At 41.1% G+C, this 23491-nt stretch overlaps 4 protein-coding genes across 5 annotated transcripts; 2 read left to right on the top strand and 2 right to left on the bottom strand.

Annotated features, from left to right (window-relative positions):
* Window positions 1-1159: 1159 nt before the first annotated feature.
* On the bottom strand, window positions 1160-5967 carry LOC105015101 (DDRGK domain-containing protein 1). The gene is made up of 9 exons (XM_010877962.5): window positions 5738-5967; window positions 4664-4810; window positions 4453-4589; window positions 3662-3763; window positions 3437-3559; window positions 3275-3313; window positions 3127-3183; window positions 1719-1767; window positions 1160-1610 (listed from the first exon to the last, which is right to left on the bottom strand). Exons 1-9 carry the CDS (start codon window positions 5823-5825, stop codon window positions 1450-1452), a joined length of 903 nt encoding a protein of 300 aa, XP_010876264.1. The 5' UTR covers window positions 5826-5967; the 3' UTR covers window positions 1160-1449.
* An 890-nt stretch (window positions 5968-6857) lies between these two features.
* Window positions 6858-9598, top strand: spra (sepiapterin reductase a). Its single transcript, XM_010877963.3, has 3 exons — window positions 6858-7727; window positions 8279-8569; window positions 8849-9598. Exons 1-3 carry the CDS (start codon window positions 7397-7399, stop codon window positions 9037-9039), a joined length of 813 nt encoding a protein of 270 aa, XP_010876265.2. The 5' UTR covers window positions 6858-7396; the 3' UTR covers window positions 9040-9598.
* Window positions 9599-14992: 5394 nt separating this feature from the next.
* smyd1a (SET and MYND domain containing 1a) lies at window positions 14993-22147 on the top strand. Of its 2 annotated transcripts, XM_010877965.5 has the most exons (10): window positions 14993-15265; window positions 17963-18139; window positions 18330-18537; window positions 18793-18923; window positions 19004-19042; window positions 19870-20065; window positions 20889-20981; window positions 21113-21276; window positions 21399-21567; window positions 21718-22147. In XM_010877965.5, the coding sequence occupies exons 1-10, from the start codon at window positions 15144-15146 to the stop codon at window positions 21877-21879; spliced, it is 1461 nt and encodes a 486-aa protein (XP_010876267.2). In that variant the 5' UTR covers window positions 14993-15143; the 3' UTR covers window positions 21880-22147. The 2 variants fall into 2 exon arrangements, with proteins under 2 accessions (XP_010876267.2, XP_019908831.2); XM_020053272.3 differs by lacking the exon at window positions 19004-19042.
* fabp1a (fatty acid binding protein 1a, liver) lies at window positions 22148-23450 on the bottom strand. The gene is made up of 4 exons (XM_010877964.5): window positions 23285-23450; window positions 22687-22859; window positions 22315-22404; window positions 22148-22231 (listed from the first exon to the last, which is right to left on the bottom strand). Exons 1-4 carry the CDS (start codon window positions 23349-23351, stop codon window positions 22178-22180), a joined length of 384 nt encoding a protein of 127 aa, XP_010876266.1. The 5' UTR covers window positions 23352-23450; the 3' UTR covers window positions 22148-22177.
* Between the last annotated feature and the right edge of the window lie 41 nt (window positions 23451-23491).

Below are 23491 nucleotides of genomic sequence, written 5' to 3' on the forward strand. Positions count from 1 at the left end.
ATCAAGGGGCACTATATTACTGCAATTGTTGCTGACGTTTTACTCCGCCCATACCACTGGTCACAATTTAACTCAATGAATGTTGTAAATAGCATACTCCCAGCCAGAATGGGGCCCCGACAATGTTTCATGGATTCCGGGACTCATTGCGGGGGAACCGTAGAGGGGGCAGAGGTGTGTGTGGTTTTGTTGCATAGGGGAGATCCAGCAGAGTCACCCAGGTTTTGAATGGTGTATATCAGATACTCCCAGCCGGAGCAGCGGCTCCTGTAGTATTATTCTTAATCCGGAATGACCGGAAGTTACTACCACGAGTTAAACAGCGTGCAAACAATTAAAGGGTCCGGAAAGAATTTGGCGTAATTAAATAACTCATTCTATGGAGCAAAAATAAAGGATTTGGGAAACTGTATTATTATTTACCTGTCTCCAAGTCCGAAGGCTCATTTATTCACACCGAGTAATCAAACTCTAAACCGTAAAATCGTAATTTGCTTACAAGTGACGTAAATCAATGCTACAGCAGACCTCATTCGCTCACTTTATAATCTATATATAATATATATAGGTATTCATGACAATTTAAATCTAAAATATACCTCGGCTGCTGTTCTTCTGAATAAATAACACATCGCTGATTACCTGGACACAGCGCTTAGAGGGTTCGAAGCACCAGATATTTTTCTCTTTTCTAACACTACATAACCGGGGTTTAGGGTTTTTCACGGGTCAGAACTAGGAGACTGACAATAGTCCAACGCCTTTTGCATTTACTTCATTATTTAAGATGTATGATATTTCCTAGTTGCAAAGCGATAGTTCTTATGACGTCGTACGGCGTTCAAAGTAGGAAATGTCCGAAAGCCGCAACAGTACCCTAGAAGGAACAGTATTTTTTGTTCCCACACACGCCGTGCTTCCAAAGTTCAGTAGGTAAAAGTATCTGTGGTGAACCATTCATAAAAAAACAAGGCTTATTTGTTAAATGTTTGAATCTAGTCTCTACTTTCACTCTGCCTGCTCAACCCAGATACAAACATGTCACTTGTAAACCCTTTGACATTTATTTAGGATACAAAACCAGAAATTCTAAATGTGGTGGGTAAGAATGGTGGAGATATGAATATGGGCAGGGAATATATTTTCAACAAACAATCCATAAAAACAAGTCACGTGAACTTTATTCATATATACTCTCATCTCATCATCTGTATAAAGTATAATGACAACTGAAGAAATCCCATAATCCAGTGTATAGTATAAAATTATACCTTTAAGTACCATATGTATGTCTAGTTTTATGGCTTTATTATTTGGCATCAAATGTTTTAACTGTTTGGCATCAAATCTAGTTGTATTGGATATTTCAGGTTTTATTGTAGATTGACTGAGGGAGTTCTTAACTTCTGCAAAGTTTGCAAATGTAATGTTTGTTGTTTGTGTTCCCCATCAGGCATTGGTACGAATCACTGGTGTGAGGTTGATGAGTGAGTTACTGGCTTGAGCCAGCTCACTGATAGAGACCCGCCCTCGCTGTTTGATGAACTGAGCCACAGCATTTAGCTCATCTGGCGTGATGGAGATAAACTTCCCTCTGTCATCAATCACTCCTGGAGAAAATAAAGAGAACAGGTCAGAGAGATGAAAAGCAAAAATACTCAGTAGAATGAATGTCTTAAAACAAAGGCAACTTTTTGCATATATTGTCATTCACTTACCGGTGATTTCGCCATCAGCTAAGAGGTCCTGCAGCCTTGCAATTGCATCCTGTGTCCAAGGGTTACAGTTACAACAACCAATCATCCCTATTCTCTCACCATAAAAAAAACATACGGGTTCTACAGACTTCATCTCTCAGACTCATTACTACTGCCACCTATTGGACACCTCTCACAGCTCCTCAATACTGCCACTTTTGAAAACCTTTATTCTCAGGCACCCAACCAACAGTAACTAACTGGGAGGAAAAACAAATATTAACTTTTTATACACTAACTTTGTATTCTTTAACTGTGGAAATGCTCGTACATTTACATGAAATAAAATGTAATAACAGTAACTCCTGAAATGTACAAGCTAGAGACACAAGGTTCACACTTTCAAACTTTATAGTCCATAAAGAAACAAAAGGCTGTGCTGAAGCCATTGAGTTGGGTCAGTAGGTCATTTTGGGGTGGTGCTTTCAACTAAATTGGGACTAAGAGCATTGGTGAATTCAAACGTATAGTTTCTTTTCAAAATGTTTCAAGTTGCCCATATGTGACCACCCCTATTTTGACTAAATGTCATCTAATTCTCCTTTAGATAACACACAGTTTGCCAAAACCTATTCCCAAAATGTGGTGGAAACACTGCTCATGTGAACCACAAACAATGGTATCTGTTGAGAGAAGCATCTCAGCTTCTGAAGGTTAGTATTTTCAGACTTCAGCTATTTGAAAACTATATAGAAATATCAAATGCTAGATGAAATTCATATCTGGATGACATGATAAATCTGGATGATCGGGATGACACTGTGACATGATAAAATAGCATATTCCTTTTATCTCTTATCAACCATACAAATAAAAAGTATACACTCTAAATCGAGAAATATGGATAGCATATACTGAAGCATTTCAGGAGCTCTCCAGGTTGAAGGGGTGCCCATTGAATGTTATTGTTGTTTAAAAACAATATGCTACTTGTTGTGTTATTATTCAAAGGTCTAACCTAAATTTGTATGGATTTTTATCACAGATCTGTTTTTAGATCCAACTTGTACAGATCATTTGCTTGAAGATTTGTGAGTAGAGAACGTAGCCGAAGGATCGTCTGATTTCATACAATTGCATTTTTTCACTCGCCTCTATTGAAGTAACTTTTAAGGTTTCCGAAAGGCAGGAGAGGCCTGTTTGTGAGATACTGGAGATTTGAGGGGTCTCCAGTAGGTGGCAGCAAAGCAGAGCCTTAGAGATGTGGTGCCTGAGATCAGTCTACTGACCAATAACACCAATATATCCTTAAATGGAGAATTACTGCAAATTCAAAACAATCTGACACATATTTCAGGATTACACAATGATGTCCAGGAATCATCAATCTGGTCATTTGACCATTTTCCAGCCAAAAGCCACCACTCACCTGTGTGCGCATTCCAAAGTGTGATGCCAGATCTTCCAACAGTACTACTTTGGAGTCCTGATATAACCACAGGAAGAAAGAGGGTAAACAACCTATAGGTGATGAGTGTTTATTATAATATATGATGTGGTTAGATTCTAGCTTATACCTTGATGTACTGGATGAACTCTTGTAGAAGGTTGCGGGACTATAAAAATATAAGCAGCAGAATTGACACAAAATAGGTATACATTTGCAAGATTTACTTGATTAAATTAGCTATGATAGCCACCTTGTGTGACTAAACTGTGTGAATACACTGATAAACTACCTCTTCCTCTGTGACCTCTTCAGCTTCACCCTGGTCCTCAACAACAAAGGACTCTTTAAGCCTTAGATACTCCTCTTCCTCCCTTTTCTCCTGCTCCTCTTTGTCCCGCCGAGCCTCTTCCTCCTAAACCAAAAAAAACAGGATAGTGAATGAACAAGTGCAAAAGGAAATGTCTGCTTCCATCGCTAATCAAAAGAGGAAGACAGTGTGTGACTTGTTTATTACCTCTTTCTGCTCCTGTTGTCTCTCCTTCTCCTCCTCCTTGATTCTTTCCTGCTCTCTCAGCTCCTGCATTTTCTTCCTCTCCTCTCTCTCCGCCAGCTCAGCCTGAAGAACACATCATCAAAACTAGTTGCCAAGAAAAACATTTGCAAAAATAAAGTCCATCAGTCCTGATTAAAAAACATGGTGTTTCTGCTGGGTCAAAGCAATATGGATGGCCTTGACCTGACCGAGGATCCCTTCCCCTGACCGAGGATCCCTTCCCCTGACCGAGGATCCCTTCCCCTGACCGAGGATCCCTTCCCCTGACCGAGGATCCCTTCACGTTCCCCTGACCGAGGATCCCTTCACGTTCCCCTGACCGAGGATCCCTTCCCCTGACCGAGGATCCCTTCCCCTGACCGAGGATCCCTTCCCCTGACCGAGGATCCCTTCACGTTCCCCTGACCGAGGATCCCTTCACGTTCCCCTGACCGAGGATCCCTTCATCTACACCTAGCTGAAGATTCCTTGAAAACTAGTCGCCAAGAATAATATTAGCAAAAATAAAGTCCATCAGTCCTGATTCAAAAACGCATGGTGTTTCTGCTGGGTCAAAGCAATTTGAATGGCCTTGACCTGACCAAAGATTCCTTCACCTAGCTGAAGATCCCTTCACCTTCACCTAGCTCAGGATGAAGGGATGCAGCCATTTTACATTACTTACATGCATCCACATTCTTGGACATGCTAGTGATGACATACGGACAGTCAACCATGCAGAACTGTTCTCTTGCTGTTCTAGCTGGTAATACCTCTCTCTGAGCTCGTTTGGCCTGTTTCTCCTCCATTTTCCTCTGCTTCTTGGCTCCCAGTTTCCCTGAGACCTGGAGCTGCTGCTCATCCTCTTCTTCCTGGTCTTCCACAGCCATGTCCTCTACAGGGCTGTCCTCTAAGGGAGAATTCACACTTTCATAAAACTTTTATCACAAAACAGTAGAAGCCCCCAGTGAGCACAAATATTACCATTGTCCCTCTGGTCTCGCCTCTGGGCCATCACCCTGCTGTTGAGGTTTCGACGGCGACGGGGCATGCCTGCCCCGCGATCCTCAGCCACTTGAGTGCGGGGAGCTGCAACCCGAGCCGCCACATTTTGCCTCTGTTCCAGGTCAGCTAGAGAGACAGAGAAGGGGTAGAGGGGTCAATAGATCTATCTATTTATAGACAGAGAGACACAGAGAGATGCTAAAAAACTGAGAAGCAACCAAGAGAGCGGGAGAAAAAAGTTAGATTTTGATCAGGTTCTTTCAAGCCGTAGCAATGTTGGTAAAAGTAAGCTAAGGGGTTAAAGAATTTGTGAAGACTAATGCAGTTTTTCACTGCTAGACATTTGATAATGTAGCAACATAATGAAGGAGGAGCAGTGTAGATATGGCAGGACTGGAATTTTCATCTATGGGAGGATACATGGATAGCAAAAAAGCCCCGTCCGTGCAGTAATTAGAGGACATCATGAGCCTAGTTTTACAGCGTTGAATAATAAATTGCAGATAAAAAGTTGACCAAAGGCTCTCTGATGGTTTCTAAAGAGGAAGGACCAAGAAGTTCTTATTAAAATGTGTGGACTTCAGCAATTGCGCTTTGACAAATGATAGGTCTTGAAATTTGTGGCGCAAGTAAAACACGTCACAGACAATAATAGCTTGTTTGTGAGTGCAGAAAAACACTCACAAACAAGCTATTACTGGAATTATGAAAGTAAAAGAGAACAGGCAGGCAATGTTAACATTAAAATATATATAATTATAGCTTCGTCCTGCAACTAAAAGTAGAGCTAGATATTAACTAAAATTGCGACACATATGTTTATGTTGTCAACAACCACAGGTTTCTTATTTAACGTTAGCTAGCTACATCAGCATGATGCAAAGAACACCCAAAACAGCCTCTATTTTAACCTACCTTTAACGCTACGTAGTTACTAGTAGTTAGCAATATGTTAACTACAGTAGCTGATTCCTTACCTAGTGAGCTGATTCAATAATATACTGGTTCATTGTCATTAGCCGAACGCTAAATGCTAGGTAGCTAACTTCTTACCTTCCACTGTCTTTGCTCGGACCTTCATTGCAAAAACGATCAACACAATAAGGATTGCTGCAGCAATCAAATACACCGCTATATCCATTGCAAATGTAAATGTTCTGATAAAAAAATATAGAAATGTCACACTTCCTTCGTTTTCAATCTCATACCACCCGGTGGCTAAATGGACACGCTCACATTTACGAGAGGCAACCAGCTGCTCACTCTTAGGGATATCCTTCTCAGACCAGTATACTGCCACCTACTGGATACGTCTCTCAGGAAGAAGTTAAACGGTAACTCAAGAGCATTTAATTCTATTCATCTCTTATCCTACGACAGGGATATTCAACTCCTACACTATGAGGGACAGACCCTGCTGGTTTTCCGCTCCACCTCATAATTAATTGCACTGACCTGGTATTTCAGGTTGAAATAAGTCCATAATTCGGGGGTTGCTGTGAAAAGAAATGCAGTAGAACTGGCCTCCAGGGCCAGAGTGAAATAAACTTGCCCTACGAGATTCGTATACTGCTGGTTTTCTGTTAACCTTATCTTTGAAAATCTCCATCCTCGTTAAAAGGTTGCAATGAAAAAACGTGGATCTTGAGGTTCAGGGTTGAGTTTGAGGGAGCTAGAGAAACCAAGCCAAATATAGTCTATCCCAACTTAAAATTGATAAAAATGTATTGACTATGACTGTAATTATTTGTGTTATTCACATAATTAGTATAAATTAACCCTGGAACAGAGTTAGCCAATTTGATCATGAAATCCTGCCACTTCACCTACAAATGCACTAATGTCAGTTATTTTCTGCCATGCTTCCAATCGGACATTTGTGAGATCTTGCTTGTCCTTCAATATACGTTTTGATCTAATATAGTGTTGCTTATCATTAATTACCCATTAATAAAGTGCTTTGTCAGTTATTCCATTATAAACTCATATGATGTGAAACATTTTGATAGTGTGCAGAAAATCCATTGAAAGTGACCAATTTCCACTGAAAATCACTTGTTACACTGATGACAGGTACGGGTTAAAGTTTATGTTTAATTTCACTGTCCGGAGTCCAGACAAGCATAGCTATATCAATATTGGGATGTGTTTGTGCAAAAGGGCAAAAGTGATGAATTCTAACATCTTGTTTTTACAGAGATCTTAGAGAACGTGCTTGTGATGGGGATATTTTGCCTAGGATCGGAAAGCTTCACTTTTTTCAAACTGTTCGGACACCGATGGTTGTTTGGGTATTTGCGTCGTTTGGGTCGTTGCTAGTGGAAGCCAGGGATATAGGGCAATCACATTCCTCAAACTTACTAGGTCTGCAGGAGGGAAAACCATAACTAAAAAGTTAACTTACTGTGGATGCAAACGACGTTCTTCCGTAAAACACTGACACGACATCACCTGGGTCTGATTTTATGGTTGACGCGTGAATAATTATTTTACATTTTCACTTCCACTGACAGACAGTTGCGAAGTGTGACGTCCAAATCTTCGAACGTCATCATTCACGTGGTGTTCTTACTCTTGCTACTAGCATCCGACATCCGTACGCTTCTCCGTAATCAGAAGTGCTTTGATAGCAGTGTTTGACGTGATATATTACTATCTATATATCGTCTTTGTAGAAGCTGTACATCTCTGCTCAAGCAGTAATTTGAGAAAATGCAGGTTAATTGCATTGCACCAGATAAGGACTTAGGCAGAGCGCTATGCATAATTACCGGTGCGTCCAAAGGATTTGGGAGAACCATAGCGAAGGAGATTTCTCTGTTGCTCAAACCGAGGTCGGTGCTTGTTCTGGCCGCTCGCTCCTGCGATAAGCTACGGGAACTCCAAGCTGATTTGACTTCGTCGGACGTGGGAAAGGCAGGGTTGGTGACTCGTTGTGTTGTCGCCGACTTGGCGACGCAAGAAGGGGTGGAAAGTGTCGTAAGAGCGGCTAAAGAGTTTTCCATTGAGGATATGGACCATCTCATTCTGTTTAACAATTCTGGTAAATGATCCATCCACTTAGGCGACCTCTGAAGATTATCTTGACTTGACTTTCACTGCCTACGGCATTTAACAAGTATAGACTGTCCGAAGTGTGCAGTTTAAATGGAATTTAAATTATGATTGTTTTATTTATAAAATCTATTATTGTATTGTGCTGATTAAAAAGTAGCCAATAAATTGCAATATTATACTTAAGCACTGACCTCCGAGATGCCATATTTCAATTATAAAGTGGTTACCAACGCAAATACAGTAGTTACAAGTGCTGTGATGTCATACCCGTGGTATATGGTCTCATATACCGCAGCTATCAGCCAGTCAGCATTCAGGATTAAAACCACCCAGTTAATAACATTTAATATAATCTAGCCTAGTAGGCCTCGTCTGCACATATAATTGACAAGAGTGTAACAAATCAGATACTGGAGAGCAGCTTTGAATTCATTAAAAATATTTGCTTTGAAACGTCTATGTATAACTTTGTATAAAAAAAATCTACAAATGATATAATGTTACAATAGTGTACAATCCTCCTTTTCCTCCCATCAGGCTCTCTGGGAGACGTGTCGTGCTACACCCAGAGCTTCACCAATATGGCAGAGGTGGACTCCTATCTGTCATTCAACGTCAGCTCTGCTCTTTGCCTGACAGCCAGGCTTCTGCAGGCATTCCCGCGGCAACACGGGCTGAGGCGCTGCGTTGTCAACGTGAGCTCCCTGTGCGCCCTGCAGCCATTCCCCTCCTGGGTGCTGTACTGCACGGGCAAAGCAGCCCGTGAAATGATGTTCCGTGTGTTGGCGGAAGAGGAGCCAGACGTCCGCGTCCTGAACTATGCCCCAGGTTGCTTTTGGCTTCAAACCTAAAATTAAAAATACAATACACCTGACGTGTACCTGAACTGACCTTGGTTCCATTTTATTAGGGAAAGCATATTCAATTAAACAGGTCATGAGTAATGTGTCTGTCAAGCCATCCAACCTGGAATCGGAGATTAAATTAAAACCGATAGTTTAGAAAACGGACCAGTGAATAGATTTACGATGCAGGGTCTTTGACTTATGAACCTAGCATTACGTGACTCACGACTAACTACGCTCCTGTCTCTTTGTGTTCCGCCAGGCCCCCTGGACACAGACATGCAGGTGGTGGCCAGGGGCTCCACAGCGGACCCAGAAATAAGGATGTCCTTCTTATCCATGCACTCCCAGGGTCAACTGCTCACTTGTGAAGAATCCTGTGCAAAGCTGATGAAGGTCCTGCTGGAGGATGGGTACCCCTCTGGAGCACACCTTGACTTCTATGACTTGTAGAGAGGGAGAGGGAGAGGGAGAGGAGTGGCTGCCCACAGGTGAAACTAGTCAAATAATGGGCTATCTATTTGGGTGGAAGTTTGGGATCATTGCAAACATGCATAACCTACATAAAGAATGTATACGGAATAATCAAATGCACAGAACACAATCTGCATATGCTATAAAGTTTCTAATTATTTGGCAGTAGAGATACTCATTAAAAAAACATCAGAGAAAAATGTCATGCATAGATCAGAGGCATTCAGAGCCAATCTGTTTGTAAGTCTTGTCTTGTACCAAGTGTGCCATTCAAAGTCATTCCTGTTCATGAAGACCAAATGCATTGCTTTTAACTGAATTATTCCTACAGTAGATTGCATAAGTATTCATTTAAGTTCACATTTGTTACATTACAAGCTGTGATTGAAATTGATTTAACTGTGATTTATTTGTTTTGTCAATGATCTCTATAGAATATATTGTAACGTGGAAAGACATTTTCTAAAATGTTTTTATACATATACATATATACACACACACAACCCTGTTTCCAAAAAAGATGGGACGCTGTGTAAAATGCAAAGAAAAACAGAATGCAATGATGTGCAAATCATTAATATCTATATTTAATTGAAAATAGTATAAAGACAACATATCAAATGTTGAAACTGAGAAATTGTATTGTTTTTGGAAAAATACATGCCCATTTTGAATTTGATGCCAGCAACATGTTTCAAAAAATTTGGGACAGGGGCATGTTTACCACTGTGTTGCATCACCTCTTCTTTTAACAACACTCTCTAAGCGTTTGGGAACTGAGGAGAACAATTGCTTTAGTTTTGAAAGAAGAATGTTTTCCCATTCTTGCTTGATACAGGATTTCAGCTGCTCAACAGTTTGGGGTCTCCTTTGTCATATTTTCCGTTACATAATGCGGCAAATGTTTTCAATGGGTGACAGGTCTGGACTGCAGGCAGGCCAGTTTAGCACCCAGACTCTTTTACTACAGAGCCATGCAGTTGTAATATGTGCAGAATGTGGTTTGGCTGAAATAAGCAAGGCCTTTCCTGAAAAAGACGTCATCTGGTTGGCTGCAAATGTTGCTCTAAAACCTGTATATATTGTTCAGCATTAATAGTGCCTTCACAGATGTCCAAGTCACCCATGCCATGTGCACTAATGCACCCCCATGCCATCACGGATATATGTAAAACACAATATTGATTAGATACCTTTTCACCCCACTGACTCAGTACATGTTAGAAACAAACACCTTTTGCAGTGATTACACCTGCAAGCCTTTGGTACGTCTCAAAGCTTTGCACACATTGTTTTTGTAGTATTTCTTCTGTTATTTAAAAAAAATGATGAAAGTTTATAAGTGTTGGTGATCAAGGCTAGATTGCACTTCTCATGTCTTGCAATAGATTTTAATAGATTTGTCAAAAATGTAACATAGCCACTTTGTTTAGCAACTCTAGTCTAGATTTGGTCTTGTGTAGTTGGTTATTGTCCTGCTGAAATGCAAAACCCTCTGGTGTAAAGCAGACTGAAGCACATTCTCTAAGATTTCACCTCTGCTTATTTGAATCAGTAATGTGTTGTTTTGGATTTGGCTGAAACATTTAGGTCCACAGTGAATTATTTTGACATTTATTCTTTGCAGTAATACCGTAGTGCCTTTTTTTACACAGTATGCAGGTTTTGGCATATTTCTAATCTGTACATTTGTGTTATTTTTTTCACACTGTTGTTTAGGTCATCAGTGTAGAGACTACAAGATGGTGTGTCCATCCTTAGTTTCCTTATCGCAACATTTTAATGTTTTTAAATCACAATTTTAATGTCTGGATGGTTTAATTCAATGTCTGTGGCATAGTTAACTTGAAATTGATTAAAGAGATGCTTCATGTCCATAATTATTATTACTCCTTCAACAATCACTGTGCTTCTTTCAAAGGCTTTGAAATAAGCATGCCATTCTTTATAGTGTAATATATGCTTTAAATTCATTAGTTAAGGCACCATACAGATGTTTGTACGAGGGACAAAGGAAGGGATTATTATTGTAAAACACATGTATATCTTTATTTCACAATGTATACATGAGCCTAATGTAATGTGTTTAACCAAATTTGACTCCTTAACTTATTTGGGTTTGCATAAATTAAATACATTTAAATCACAATTGTTGTACAACAAACTGTGTAAAGAAATTCCAAGGACAGTGTTTTTTTGTAAAATCCAGTTTGTACATTAATAGTACTTTAATACTTAAATGTATTTTGAAATAATTTCAGAAAGTGTAGATGACTTTAATAACATGTATCAAAAGAATGTGGAGGAGTTTTTGTCTTGATACTATTCTGTGATTGACTACTGTTTGCTTCATGACCTATTCATTGCTAATGTTCTATGATTGAATAGTGAATCCAAACAGTGAGTTTGTGAACTTACGATAGTAGAATAGGCTGTTTACTGAACCTCGCTCTTCACCCAGTTTTTGTGTGTGTTGGGATTTTGTGAGCCACAATAGAAAACTTGCTATACACTGTACTCGCTTTGTAGAAATATAAATTCTGAGAATAACTAATTCTAATAATTTCCACAACATTCATGGCATCACGAGCCCGATGATTGACCAAGATTGACTGAGCCTTTTTTCCTGGGGCCACAAAAGAATATATCCAATGGTGGTGTGTCAATAGGAAACGATGGAAATTTCCCACTTCATACTGAGTGTGTGACCTGTTCTGAAACTCCTCGGGGGGGTTGGCTCATTCACAAAGGAACACATCATCACAGAAGAACCTTGGGAAATTGGTTAGTCAAGATTTCTATTTATTGTGGTGAGTGTAAAATCTCTAGAGTAGGACTTTACATTGAATTTGATTAAAATCCATTAAAGCCTGGGCTAAAGTTTGGGCAAAAGCTTTCTGTGGGATTTCTTTTTTAATTCAGTAAATTTCTGTTTGTGTGTCTCGTATAGACCTATTCACTGGAAGATGTGCGTTTTGGACTGAGTTTCTTTGAAGATTCTCTGCAGAATTCTGTGTCTCCAGAGTAGGCACTGCTGTGTAAGAATCAGTGTACCTCTGTGGAAGATACTGCTGTGCAGTATTCTGTGAAGGTCTGTGGAAGGAACTACTGTGTAGGATTCTGTGGAAGGTACTGCTGTGTAGGATTCTGTGGAAGGTACTACTGTGTAGGATTCTGTGGAAGGTACTGCTGTGTAGGATTCTGTGGAAGGTACTGCTGTGTAGGATTCTGTGGAAGGTCTGTGGAAGGTACTACTATGTAGGATTCTGTGGAAGGTACTGCTGTGTAGGATTATGTGAAGGTCTGTGGAAGGTTCTGCTGTGTAGGATTCTGTGGAAGGTACTGCTGTGTAGGATTCTGTGAACGTCTGGAAGGTACTGCTGTGTAGGATTCTGTGAAGGTCTGTGGAAGGTACTGCTGTGTAGGATTCTGTGAACATCTGGAAGGTACTGCTGTGTAGGATTCTGTGAATGTCTGTGGAAGGTACTGCTGTGTAGTATTCTGTGAACGTTTGTGGAAGGTACTGCTGTGTAGGATTCTGTGAAAGTCTGTGGAAGGTACTGCTGTGTAGGATTCTCCATGGTAGGCATTGTTGTGTGAAGCATCTTTTGAGCGCCTCTGTAGCAGGCACTCAGAAAATAAAAGGAAAAAAAACATCTTTATAAAACAAAAAATATTTAATTAAAGGATTATGAAATAAGTAATTAAATATTTGGAAAATAAGGACAAAATATGATATACAACCCTGTTTCCAAAAAAGGTGGGATGCTGTCTAAAATGCAAAGAATAACAGAATGCAATGATGTCCAAATGTATTTATCCCTGTATTTAACTGAAAATGGTACAAAGACAACATGTCAAATGTTGAAACTGAGAAATTTTATTGTTTTTGGAAAAATACATTTAGAATTTGATGCCAGCAACACGTTTAAAAAAAAGTTCAAGACAAGGGCTTCTTTATGATTGTGTTGTATCACTTTTTAACAATGCTCTATAAACATGTGGGAACTTAGGAGAGCAATTGTAGTTTTTAAAGTGGAATGTTGTCAACATTTTTCTTGATATAGGATTTCAGCTGCTCAACAGTTTGGGGTCTCCTTTACTGTATTTGTCATTTGTGCAGAATGTGGTTTGGCATTTCCTGCTGAAATAAGCAAGGCCTTTCCTGAAAAATATTTTGTCTGCATGGCAGCATGTCACTCCAAAACCTGTATATATTGTTCAGCATTTAGGTGCCTTCAAAGATGTGCAAGTAACCCATACCTTCACAGATGCTGGCTTTTGAACTGTGTGCTGATAACAAGCAGGATGGTCTTCTCCTCTTCAGCCCCGAGGACGCAGCATTCATGATTCCCAAATGTTTAACCTAGCATTTGTGGATGCAGCAACATACTGTGTTCACAGACAAAGGTTTTCGGAAGTGTTTCTGAGCCCGTACAGTGATTTCCACTACAGAATTGTGTTTGTTTTTAATACAGTGCCGTCTGAGGGCCCGAAGATCACAGCAATCCAGTATGGTTTTCGCCCTTGTCCCTCGCATACAGAGATTACTCCAGATTCTCAGTATCTTTTAATGATATGGTGTACAGTGGATGATGAGATCCCCAAACTCTTTGCAATTTTAGATTGTGATACGTTATTCTTGAGTTGTGGCACTATTTGCCCACTTAGCCTTTCACAAAGTGGTGAACCCCCATCCTCACTTCTGACAGACCCATCCTCTCTGGAATGATCTTTCAATACCCAATCGTGTTACTGACCTGTTGCCACTTGACCTAATTAGTTGTGTGAAATTCCACAAGGTTTAGTGTTTTAGCATTACGCAACTTTTCCAGTCTTTTGGTGCCTAAGCAATGCATAGGTCATGTAGCATACAGTATTCTATCATAGATCAGTATTAAAACAATAAAAATCCTCCACAGGTGTTTTTGTAAACTACCCCCCCCCCCCCCACCACCACCACCACATTCAGCTAATGGTGAAACCCTAAAACACTTCCCAAGCACTACATTCTGGCATCTATGGTTTCTTATTATGTTGGCCTCATTTCTGGGAGGGAATCACCCAAATAATTAAACCAGCTTCCCCTTCGAAATGGAATGACTCGGTCAATTGGTGCTACCAACAATAGATGATGTACAAACAGAATACAAACACAGAGTCAAGTTATAGGATGTCACATTTACAGATGTTGTTGAATAGTTTCCTACCACAGCCAGACCTTTTAGTACAACATGACCAACAGGGTGAATGCTCTGAGCCTGTCTCTGCAATCGCTCCCATTGTCATCTTCCAAAGAACATCTGCCAGGAGCTGAATGTGAGAGACACATTAATAATATCCTCCTCCCTTCATCCTATCCTACGCTCCCATTCACCCCCCACCACCCGCACCCCCCCCCCCCCCCTGTAAACAGTACATACACAAGGCTGATTAGTCCCAAATGCATTTTCGCTTGTTTAGGTAATCCTTTTCCAATATTAATCACCCTGTGAAGTGAAAGGGAAAATAAAACATATTTTCCTATCTTCCACATATCGGTCACTGGCTAGTCTTTGTTGACAACACCGAGAGCAGGATATAATAAAATGTGACTTTTACAGAATACACTAATGACATGAGGACTGGTAAAGGCAGAAATAAGTTAGAGTGAGAGTGACATGAGAGCATATAGAAATGTTTGATCAGGTATCTTCCCAGTCAGCTGCCTCCTACCTCTCCACTCCGACAGACAGACACAGCTGCCTGACTAAAATACCCCATGAGGTCAGGCCCGAACCAACCTCTCCGAAGGGGACAGCACCTACACTTCTCCCTTTCTAGGGCAAGCCTCCCCGGACTCCCGCATTCCACTCTCCCACCTATCCACCCTTTAACCTCAGGAGGTGGTACAGTCCCAGAGTCTCAGGAAGGCCAGTCTATTTTTGGAGGGCAGGGGGCAGGCTAAGGAGAGGGGTAGGTGCTGAAAGTTTTTTGGAGACTAAGGGAGTCAGTGAGTACACCCTGGCCAGCACTTTCCCTCTCTTTTTCCCTTTTTCAATGAGGTATTCCAGTTTTCTTTCCACTTGGTAAGGACCCAGGAAATGGACAACGTGGAGCTGTTTGATGCTGGGGAGAAAGGCAAGGGCCTAAGGACCACCAAGGACCTCAAGGCTGGGGAGGTGGTGTTCACTGAGCCCAGCTTCGCTGCAGTGGTCTTCGACAGGTTGGCTCAAATGCAGGGAGAATTGTGGCATTAAGATTATGTCATTTAGTGGCGCACATAAAGAAATGTGTAAGAAAGACTAATTGAATGGAGAAGGGATACCTACATAGCTATTTCATCAACCCAATGTAAATTTAATTTGATTTTGTAATTCTATTCATACAAGATGTCAGATTTTCAAAGAGGCCATGTATAGTATTAGTATCTCAGGAACATTTTCATTATTCAGGTGCTGGGTAGGAAATGATACTAGATGTATGCCAGTGTCATCGTGGTCATTACTCTATAGTGTTCACTGAAATGATTGGGAAAGTAAGCAAAGATTTCTTCTTTTGGCTCTATTACTTTGATATTAAAGTACAGATTGTCAGCATTTATCTGAAGGCATCTGGGGGTTTTACTACTTAGAAATGCACCCAAATAATTAAACCAGCTTCCCCTTGAAGCTATTGCAGTGGTCCTTGGCAGTTTCCAGAGACTTCTGACACCCTACCTTTTTAAATATTATCTAAAATAACTCCACTGGAATGACTCGATCAATAGGTGCTACCAACAATAGATGATGCACAAACAGAATACAAACACAATGCTCAGAATGCTCTGAGCCTGTCTCTGCAATCGCTCCCATTGTCACCTAACAAATGACATCTGCCAGGTGCTATATGTGAGACACACTCAATAATATCCTCCTCCCTTCATCCTGACATGTTGTTCTGAAGGGGCAGGGAATAAGTACAAAACTGATCTGGACTGAGCTATTTGACTAAGTGACACAAACACATTCCAATATTATGTATTGGTCTTGTTATAGCACCATGTAATGCAGAGTTGGATCAATTAGCCTGCAGTTTTAGTACTGTTAATATGTATGCTGCGGTAGGCTGTGAGGGGTCTGTGTCTCTATATCTACTGGAATGCTGGTCACAGATATGCCTGTTTACTGTCGGCCAGTGTGGGGCCATATAAGAACTAGCTAGCGTCAGAGGAACAGCAGACACATCGGGTATGCAGTTAAAGATCAAGCTGTTTGGAAAGAGGAGTGTGTGTGCTTTCCCAAACTAGAAAAGAAAAACTCTGCACCAAACATGTGTTTGTACCCTGGCAGCCATTCGCATACAGAAACCTTCTTAAAGTTGACAGCAGCAGCATTCAGTGCAGGCGTTAACAAGATAATTCAATTTCCTTTAAGACTCAATTTTAGACACCCGTGAGATAAACTGTCATGCAAAGGTCCATAGCTTGTCCTCTAGGTGTTAAGCAATGGCTTAAGAATATTTATCTTTCTTGTCATGTCACTTTGACAACACACATTTCCAGTCCTAATGTAAATTATTTGCACAATATTTGCGCACCCATAAATCTAGGAGAAATGATCTTACAAAATGTTTTCACTTCATGTTTTATTGGCTGAATCTGCCCATGAGAGATGGGCTACCTTAACCACCTAAAGTTTTCATTTGAAATCATATTTCATGGCCTGGTAGACTAAGGAAAACCTCTACAGTGTGTGACCAAAGAATGCTTACACTAATAAACACAAATAAATAACCATGGATCAGAAACAACTAACATCCATCCGCAGATGTCTTCACAATTAAGATGACAGAGCGGTGCAATCCGTTAGTTAGCTTTTAAAAAAGGATGGATGGTTAGTTTGCTAAAAAGTACTTAACAGCCAGCAGAGTCCTGGAAAAAGGAATAATGGATAGATTAATGCAGGCCTGGTAAAGCACCACCAGAGAAGCAGCCCAGCATACAATGGATGTAAAATGTCTACACACCCCTGTTAAAATGCCAGGTTCTTGTGATGTAAAATAATTTTACATTCAAAGATTTCAGTTTGTTTTTCTATTAAATTGTCCACATTATAGGTCACATTAAAGGTGGAACATTTCTGACATGATTTATCTTTGTCTCATTCATTTACATCACAAGAACCTGGCATTTTATCAGGGGTCTGTAGACTTTTTATATCCACTGCAGTGGATAGTAAGTCTTTTTATTTTTTAAGTTAGTATTTTTATTATGTAACCAGAATCTGTACTTTAACCTCCTAGTAATGGATTTAAAACGTTTGATTGAGCCAAAACAATTACAGATGGCTCTTCTCCCGGCTATAGATAAGTGACAACTTAGCCACTAATCCCCAAAGACATTGCATTACAGAAGATTGTACAGTGGATAAGGAAATGCCATAGTATTTTTATAGTAGAGCACCTACAGATGGACGTTAAGACACAAAATAAAGTGCAACCCTCAAAATAACAAAAAATAAACAAAGAGGATATATTGATTGAATATGTTTCTGCACTGCAGAGTTAAAGCTTGGAAGAAGCTTTTGTGGTGGCAGCATCAAGTTATGGGTAGGTTTTCATTGGCAGAGACTGGGGCATGAGGATAGAAAATATAGCATAAAAGCGCCAGGTCCAGGTCCAAAAGTTTGAAAAAACCCTGATGACAAACCAATGTGTAGGCTGTGTGTTCCCAGGGCAGATTGGAACCTCAAAACCTACATTATGTAGTGTTTAGTAATAATTGCTAAGGATCACGTTTGTGGGCCTGACATCCCCATCATTAAACAGGTAGAGAATGAGTGTGCAGAAGGGTCTGGCTTTCTGGAGTTTCAGGGGGCTGGTCATGGCTTGAATCCTATAAGAAATATTCACTTCTAACCCTGTCCAACTCCCTTTTCTCCAGTCTATCACAGCAGGTGTGTCACAACTGCTTTCGTCGTCAGGTCAACCTTCATCGCTGCGCCCAGTGTAAGTTTGCCCATTACTGTGACCGCACCTGCCAGACTGCATGCTGGGACGAGCACAAACAGGAATGCGCCGCCATCAGGAACAAAGGAAAGGCTCCCAATGAGAATGTTCGGTAAGGAGGAGGGAGAGGTGCGAGGGGTGAGTAGGTTCCAGAGGAAGGGGCGAGAGGGAAGAAAGCAAGACAATGGTGGGATTGGGAAAGCTTGGAGAAATACTGGGCTCATTCCCTTGCCAAGTGGCCTTGTTCAGAAACAGAATGGCACCGAAGCTTTGTCAACCATTTGCATCCTATCCCTCTCCAGTCTGGCAGCACGTGTGCTGTGGCGTGTGCAGAAGGACACAGGCATCGTGTCGGACAGCCAGCTGATCTCTGTGGATCAGCTGCAGGACCACTTGGCCGACATGTCCACCGACAGCCTGAAGGAGCTCAAGATCAACGTGCAGAACTTCTTGGACTACTGTCCCAATACTAAGCACGGATCAGAATACATCTCACACATCTTCGGCATAGTACGTGTCATTGAGTTGGTCATTTTAGCATCTCACATGTCACCAAGTTCCCTTAGTAGCCATCTCTGGCACAGTATATTAAGGATTAGTGATTCATCTGTTTTGAGCGTAGAATAGCATGTCCCTTTCACCCTGTGGACTTTGAGACATTGTGTCTGCTTGTCTCTCATTCTCTGTCCTGTCTTTGGCTTTCTTTCTGCTGTTCTCATTCCATCTTCACCTCCCTCCTTTTTTGCCCCTTTTTGCTGTCTGTAGATCAACTGTAATGGTTTTACTCTGAGTGACCAGCGGGGCCTGCAGGCAGTGGGAGTGGGTCTGTTCCCTAACCTGTGTCTTGTCAACCATGACTGCTGGCCCAACTGCACCATCATCCTCAACCATGGCAAGTACGTATCCCTCAAAAGAGGGAGAGTGACAAAGGAATAGGAAGAGAGCTATATAAACTCTTGCCAATCTTTTCTTCCAGTCAGTCGTCTCTGAACGCCACCTTACACTCTAAGAAGAGGTGGGTCTGTCTGCTGCTAACAGCTAACTGGCCTTTGAACCTTGAGCATCCGAACAAAGATTTATTTAACACCTGTTGTGAAACCTCAACCTTGTGTGATAACACCATGGTGATAACGTCAACAGAACAAAGTCATTCTTACCGTGTCCTTAACGCAGAATAGTGTGATGTCCCTATTTGTACTTCTCTACCAATAGCCTACAGGACTTTTTGCTCATTCAGCAAGATGACTGAAAATTACAGCATGGTTTGTTTAGCGCTAACAATTACTGATATGCCATTCTGCTTGGGGCTTTGTGGTGTCAAGTTTGTCTGTCGTTAGACATCAACTTAACTTTCAACCTCACATGATAACTATATATTCTTAAACTGCCTGCGTCAGTTTGCCTAAGACTACTTAGAAGTGTTTTGTATGTCACTGCAAAATCTCAGAACGACCTAGAACGTTGTTCAAGTGAAATGTAAACTCCATTCCATGCTGGAGCCAACATTCTTAGAAGACATGGAACTCCAAAAGACCCATATAACATTCTCAATATTAAGTGGCCAGGTTTATCCAATCAGTTGTTTGTATTTGCCTAAGGGCCACTGACGTTTGCAGTTTCAGGCCAACTGTCAGTGAAATAAGTTTATAATGATTGATACAATTGAAAGGGGTCACTTGTACACTGGTGCTACACTCACCTATTTACTGTAACTACTTTTTTAATTGACCAGCTTCTGACATTTAGTGCTCAATGTCCTTTAGTGACATTTAATGCTCTCAAGCTGATCTTGGAGCAGCTGTCAGTTTAAGGCCTAAAGTTAACGTTGCCTTGCTCCCCCAGGATTGAGCTGCGTGCCCTGGGTAAGATTGCAGAGAACGAGGAGCTGACAGTGAGCTACGTGGACTTCCTCAATGTGTCAGCGGACCGCCAGCGTGCCCTAAAGCACCAGTACCACTTTGACTGCATGTGCAAAAGCTGCAGTGAGCACTTTAAGGATGATCTAAAGATGGCTGCCAAGGAGACAGACGGAAAGAAGGTGGGGGAAACAATAACTTCTAAAGGACAGGGTTGGTGTCAACTTATTCCGTTCTCTACACTGGGGTCCTGTGTCCCTGCCATAGCATGGAGATGGGCTTTTCCCAGATGATGCAGGTTTTAATGGTGCAACTGCCTCACCTGATCACATCACTGAGGTTTGCTATAACACTTAACCATAATTGCTTAAGTGAAGCTCCATTTTACCCATCCCTCTTAATATATTTGTACTCTACCCATGCTTCACGTTAGAGCTATTCCCCACCCTTAACCAAAATACATGTGGCACTTATGGGTTCATCTGATATTTGCAATAAATTCAGTGAGTACTTTTTCATGTTTAGACATGAGTCAATGACAAGATGGATATACAGTATGTTAGTAAATATCAGTATTTTCCGGTATGTACATGTATGGGGAAGGAAATAGCTAAATTAGAGGTCTGCAGCCTAGAGTGGTAAATTTTTATACTTGTGGGTTATTAAGCTCATTCCACAGTCGCTCTGTGGGATCTGGACCAGAAACACATTATGCAACATCCCAATAAACCAACATATTCAGAGTTATTGGACATATCACTCCTGTAGTTGTCTGCAGTAGTGTTTAAGGGTCACCAGACACTTTTACTATCAATGATAAAGGCAGAGTTTTTCAAGTTGTTTCAACTATCAAAGTATTGAAATGAAATTTGCCATTTCTATTAATTGAAGTGTATCCGATAGGCAAAACCCAGATACATACAGCAGGGCCGGGATTGAATGACTGGGATGTGCATTGTGCATGCTACCTAAGGGTACTACACCAAGTGTTTACAATGTTCTCAGCCCTCTGATGAGCTGGTTAAAGAGGTACAGAAGTACAGTTTGGAGTGCCTGGCCAAGATTGAGGCGGCTCGCGCTGCAAGCAACTTTAATGAGGTAAAAACACAACCCATCACAACACTAAAACAGCTTTAGGAATAACATTTACCGTTGATGAATATAGTACCTCCCTATCAGTCCTATATAAATCTCTCTCTATGAAGTCCACTTAAATATTCCCTCCATAGGTGGTAAAGCTGTCCCGGGAGTGTCTGGAGAAACAGGAGCCGGTGTTGGGTGATACACACCTGTACAAACTGCGTGTGCTGAGTGTAGCCAGTGAAGTGCTGTCCTACCAGCATAACTTCTCGGAGGCTGCAGGATACGCACGCAGGATGGTGGAGGGATACACGTGAGTGTGACTGACATCAAATGTTCCATATAAAAATAAATCAACATAGTCCTAATCATTAAAATCACATCTCTACTGAATTGAATAACTTTCCTGATAAAATCCCTTTTTGCGCCGAGCAGTAAGTTGTTCCACCCCAACAACGCCCAGTTGGGCATGGCCATCATGCGGGCTGGCGTGACCCACTGGCACGCAGGGCTCATCGAGGTTGGCCATGGCATGATCTGCAAGGCCTACGCCATCCTGATGATCACCCACGGAGCAACCCATCCCATCACCCAGGACCTTGAGGTATTACCTTCAGTTGTAAAGGAACTTAACCATGACCATGTTTAGTGGAGTGCAACATTATTGTAAATTTAATAGGAATGTTCAAGCTAGAACACCGCAGTCACTGGCTTTTGTGTACCATTTTAAAATCACTGGCACTTTGTTTCCTAGTCAATCCGTATGCAGACGGAGATGGAGCTGAAGATGTTCAAGAAGAATGAGAATGACTACCACAGCATGAGAGAAGCTGCCTTGCAGAACAAGCCCACGGGGAAAATGACAGCATCACTAAGTGGAGAGGCCAATGTCAAGGCACTCTCCTATAAGCAGTAACCTTCTGTAAAACACTTCATTCTGTACCATTGTAATTCAACAGTCAGCTGTTTCTAGGCTGTGGCCAAACAATCGTACAACATTTTACTTTGACCAGTGTAACCTGCCTTTAACAGCTATTGTAGTAAAATGTAAGCAGTAAAACACATTAGCATTGAGTGACACCTTTGAACTACAGTACAAGGGGCCTCATTTACAGCTAGCTGTAAGGCATGAAGTATGTAACATAGCAAGGTATGAAGTTAATAAACAGAGTCAACAAGTTAAATAGATTTTTGGTTTATTCAAAATGTTAAGGTCACTGAATACGCTTGCTTATCCTCTTGTAGACGATCGGGCCAAGCGTCATGGTCTGGGAAGAGAGAGTGAACAATAAGATTTACAGCCATTACATTTAACAATTTAAAGTAATTCTAGTCCTAATCGCATACTCACAGCAGTGACTGTGTCACCGTTGAATTCTGTCACTGACTCAATGCCCTTCAGAGAGACTATTAGCTTGTTCCCAACCAGATTTACTGTAGACTGAGAGAGGGTTGGAGTGAGCATAAAACATACAAGTTTAAAAAACAAGACAATACCAAGTGAACCTTTATCAAGTAGGTTTAGTGCCACTCAAAGGGGACCATGCCAAAAACAGTAATACCTATGCATTTGCTCCAGCACCAAAAAAACAGACTCAAATGTAACAGCAGCGCTGGAACCAATGCTTGCAAATCTGTCCATCCAGAACTGCACATGCAATTAATATACTGCTCAAGAAAAAGAAAAGTAACCAGTGTGCAGATGTCTGGGGGACTGACTAACCTTGATCTTCTCTCCAGTCATCGTCTCTAGCTCTGCCTCCTGGCCAACTGTGAACGAGTTGACCATAACCTTTGTGCCTGTGGTCACAGTCACCTTAAAGTGGTCTCCATTCTGTTCAATCTCAGACACACTCTTGATGTCCTTGCCCTTCTGAATCAGTTCATCTGACAGACCTAAAACATTTCAGGAGAAAAGATCAATCCTGCAACTTGCCAATGAAGGGAACACAAATTACATAGTTGGTTAATTCAATGTTTTTTTAATAGGGTGACCCTGTAACAGTAAATGGAACATCAAATGATCCCATTTCATCCAATATATAGGTGGACAAAAGAAAAATGCAAGGTCAGCTGGACTCTTGGGGTAGGCATTCCTGAAACCACATTGAACTTAAATGGAAAGACTAGAGTTTATTTGGAAAGTAAACCAATTACATTCTGCATCCTAGATATCCAGTGCAATAAATCATGGAAAAGCCTTAGCCAATCAGTAAAAACTGGATATTTGACCACTAAATAAAATGCTCACTGGTCACACTTCCACAAGAGAGCTTTTTATAGTGTCTACAATACCATGTACCCCATAAGCTTTTACTTACCAATGGCCTTCATGAAAGGTTCAAAATTCTCATGAGACTCAAGTTGATATTTCCCAGCGAATGCCATCGCGAATCAAAGACAGAAGGAGAAGTAACAAGAACTCTCCTACTTTTATATTCTAAACTAAGGGAATTATTAACCAACTGATACAAGATCACAAACCGTTACAGGCCCACGTGGAAGAATGTGAGACCATATAGAAACGA

Source organism: Esox lucius, chromosome 14, assembly GCF_011004845.1.
Source record: "Esox lucius isolate fEsoLuc1 chromosome 14, fEsoLuc1.pri, whole genome shotgun sequence".
NCBI lineage: Eukaryota > Metazoa > Chordata > Actinopteri > Esociformes > Esocidae > Esox > Esox lucius.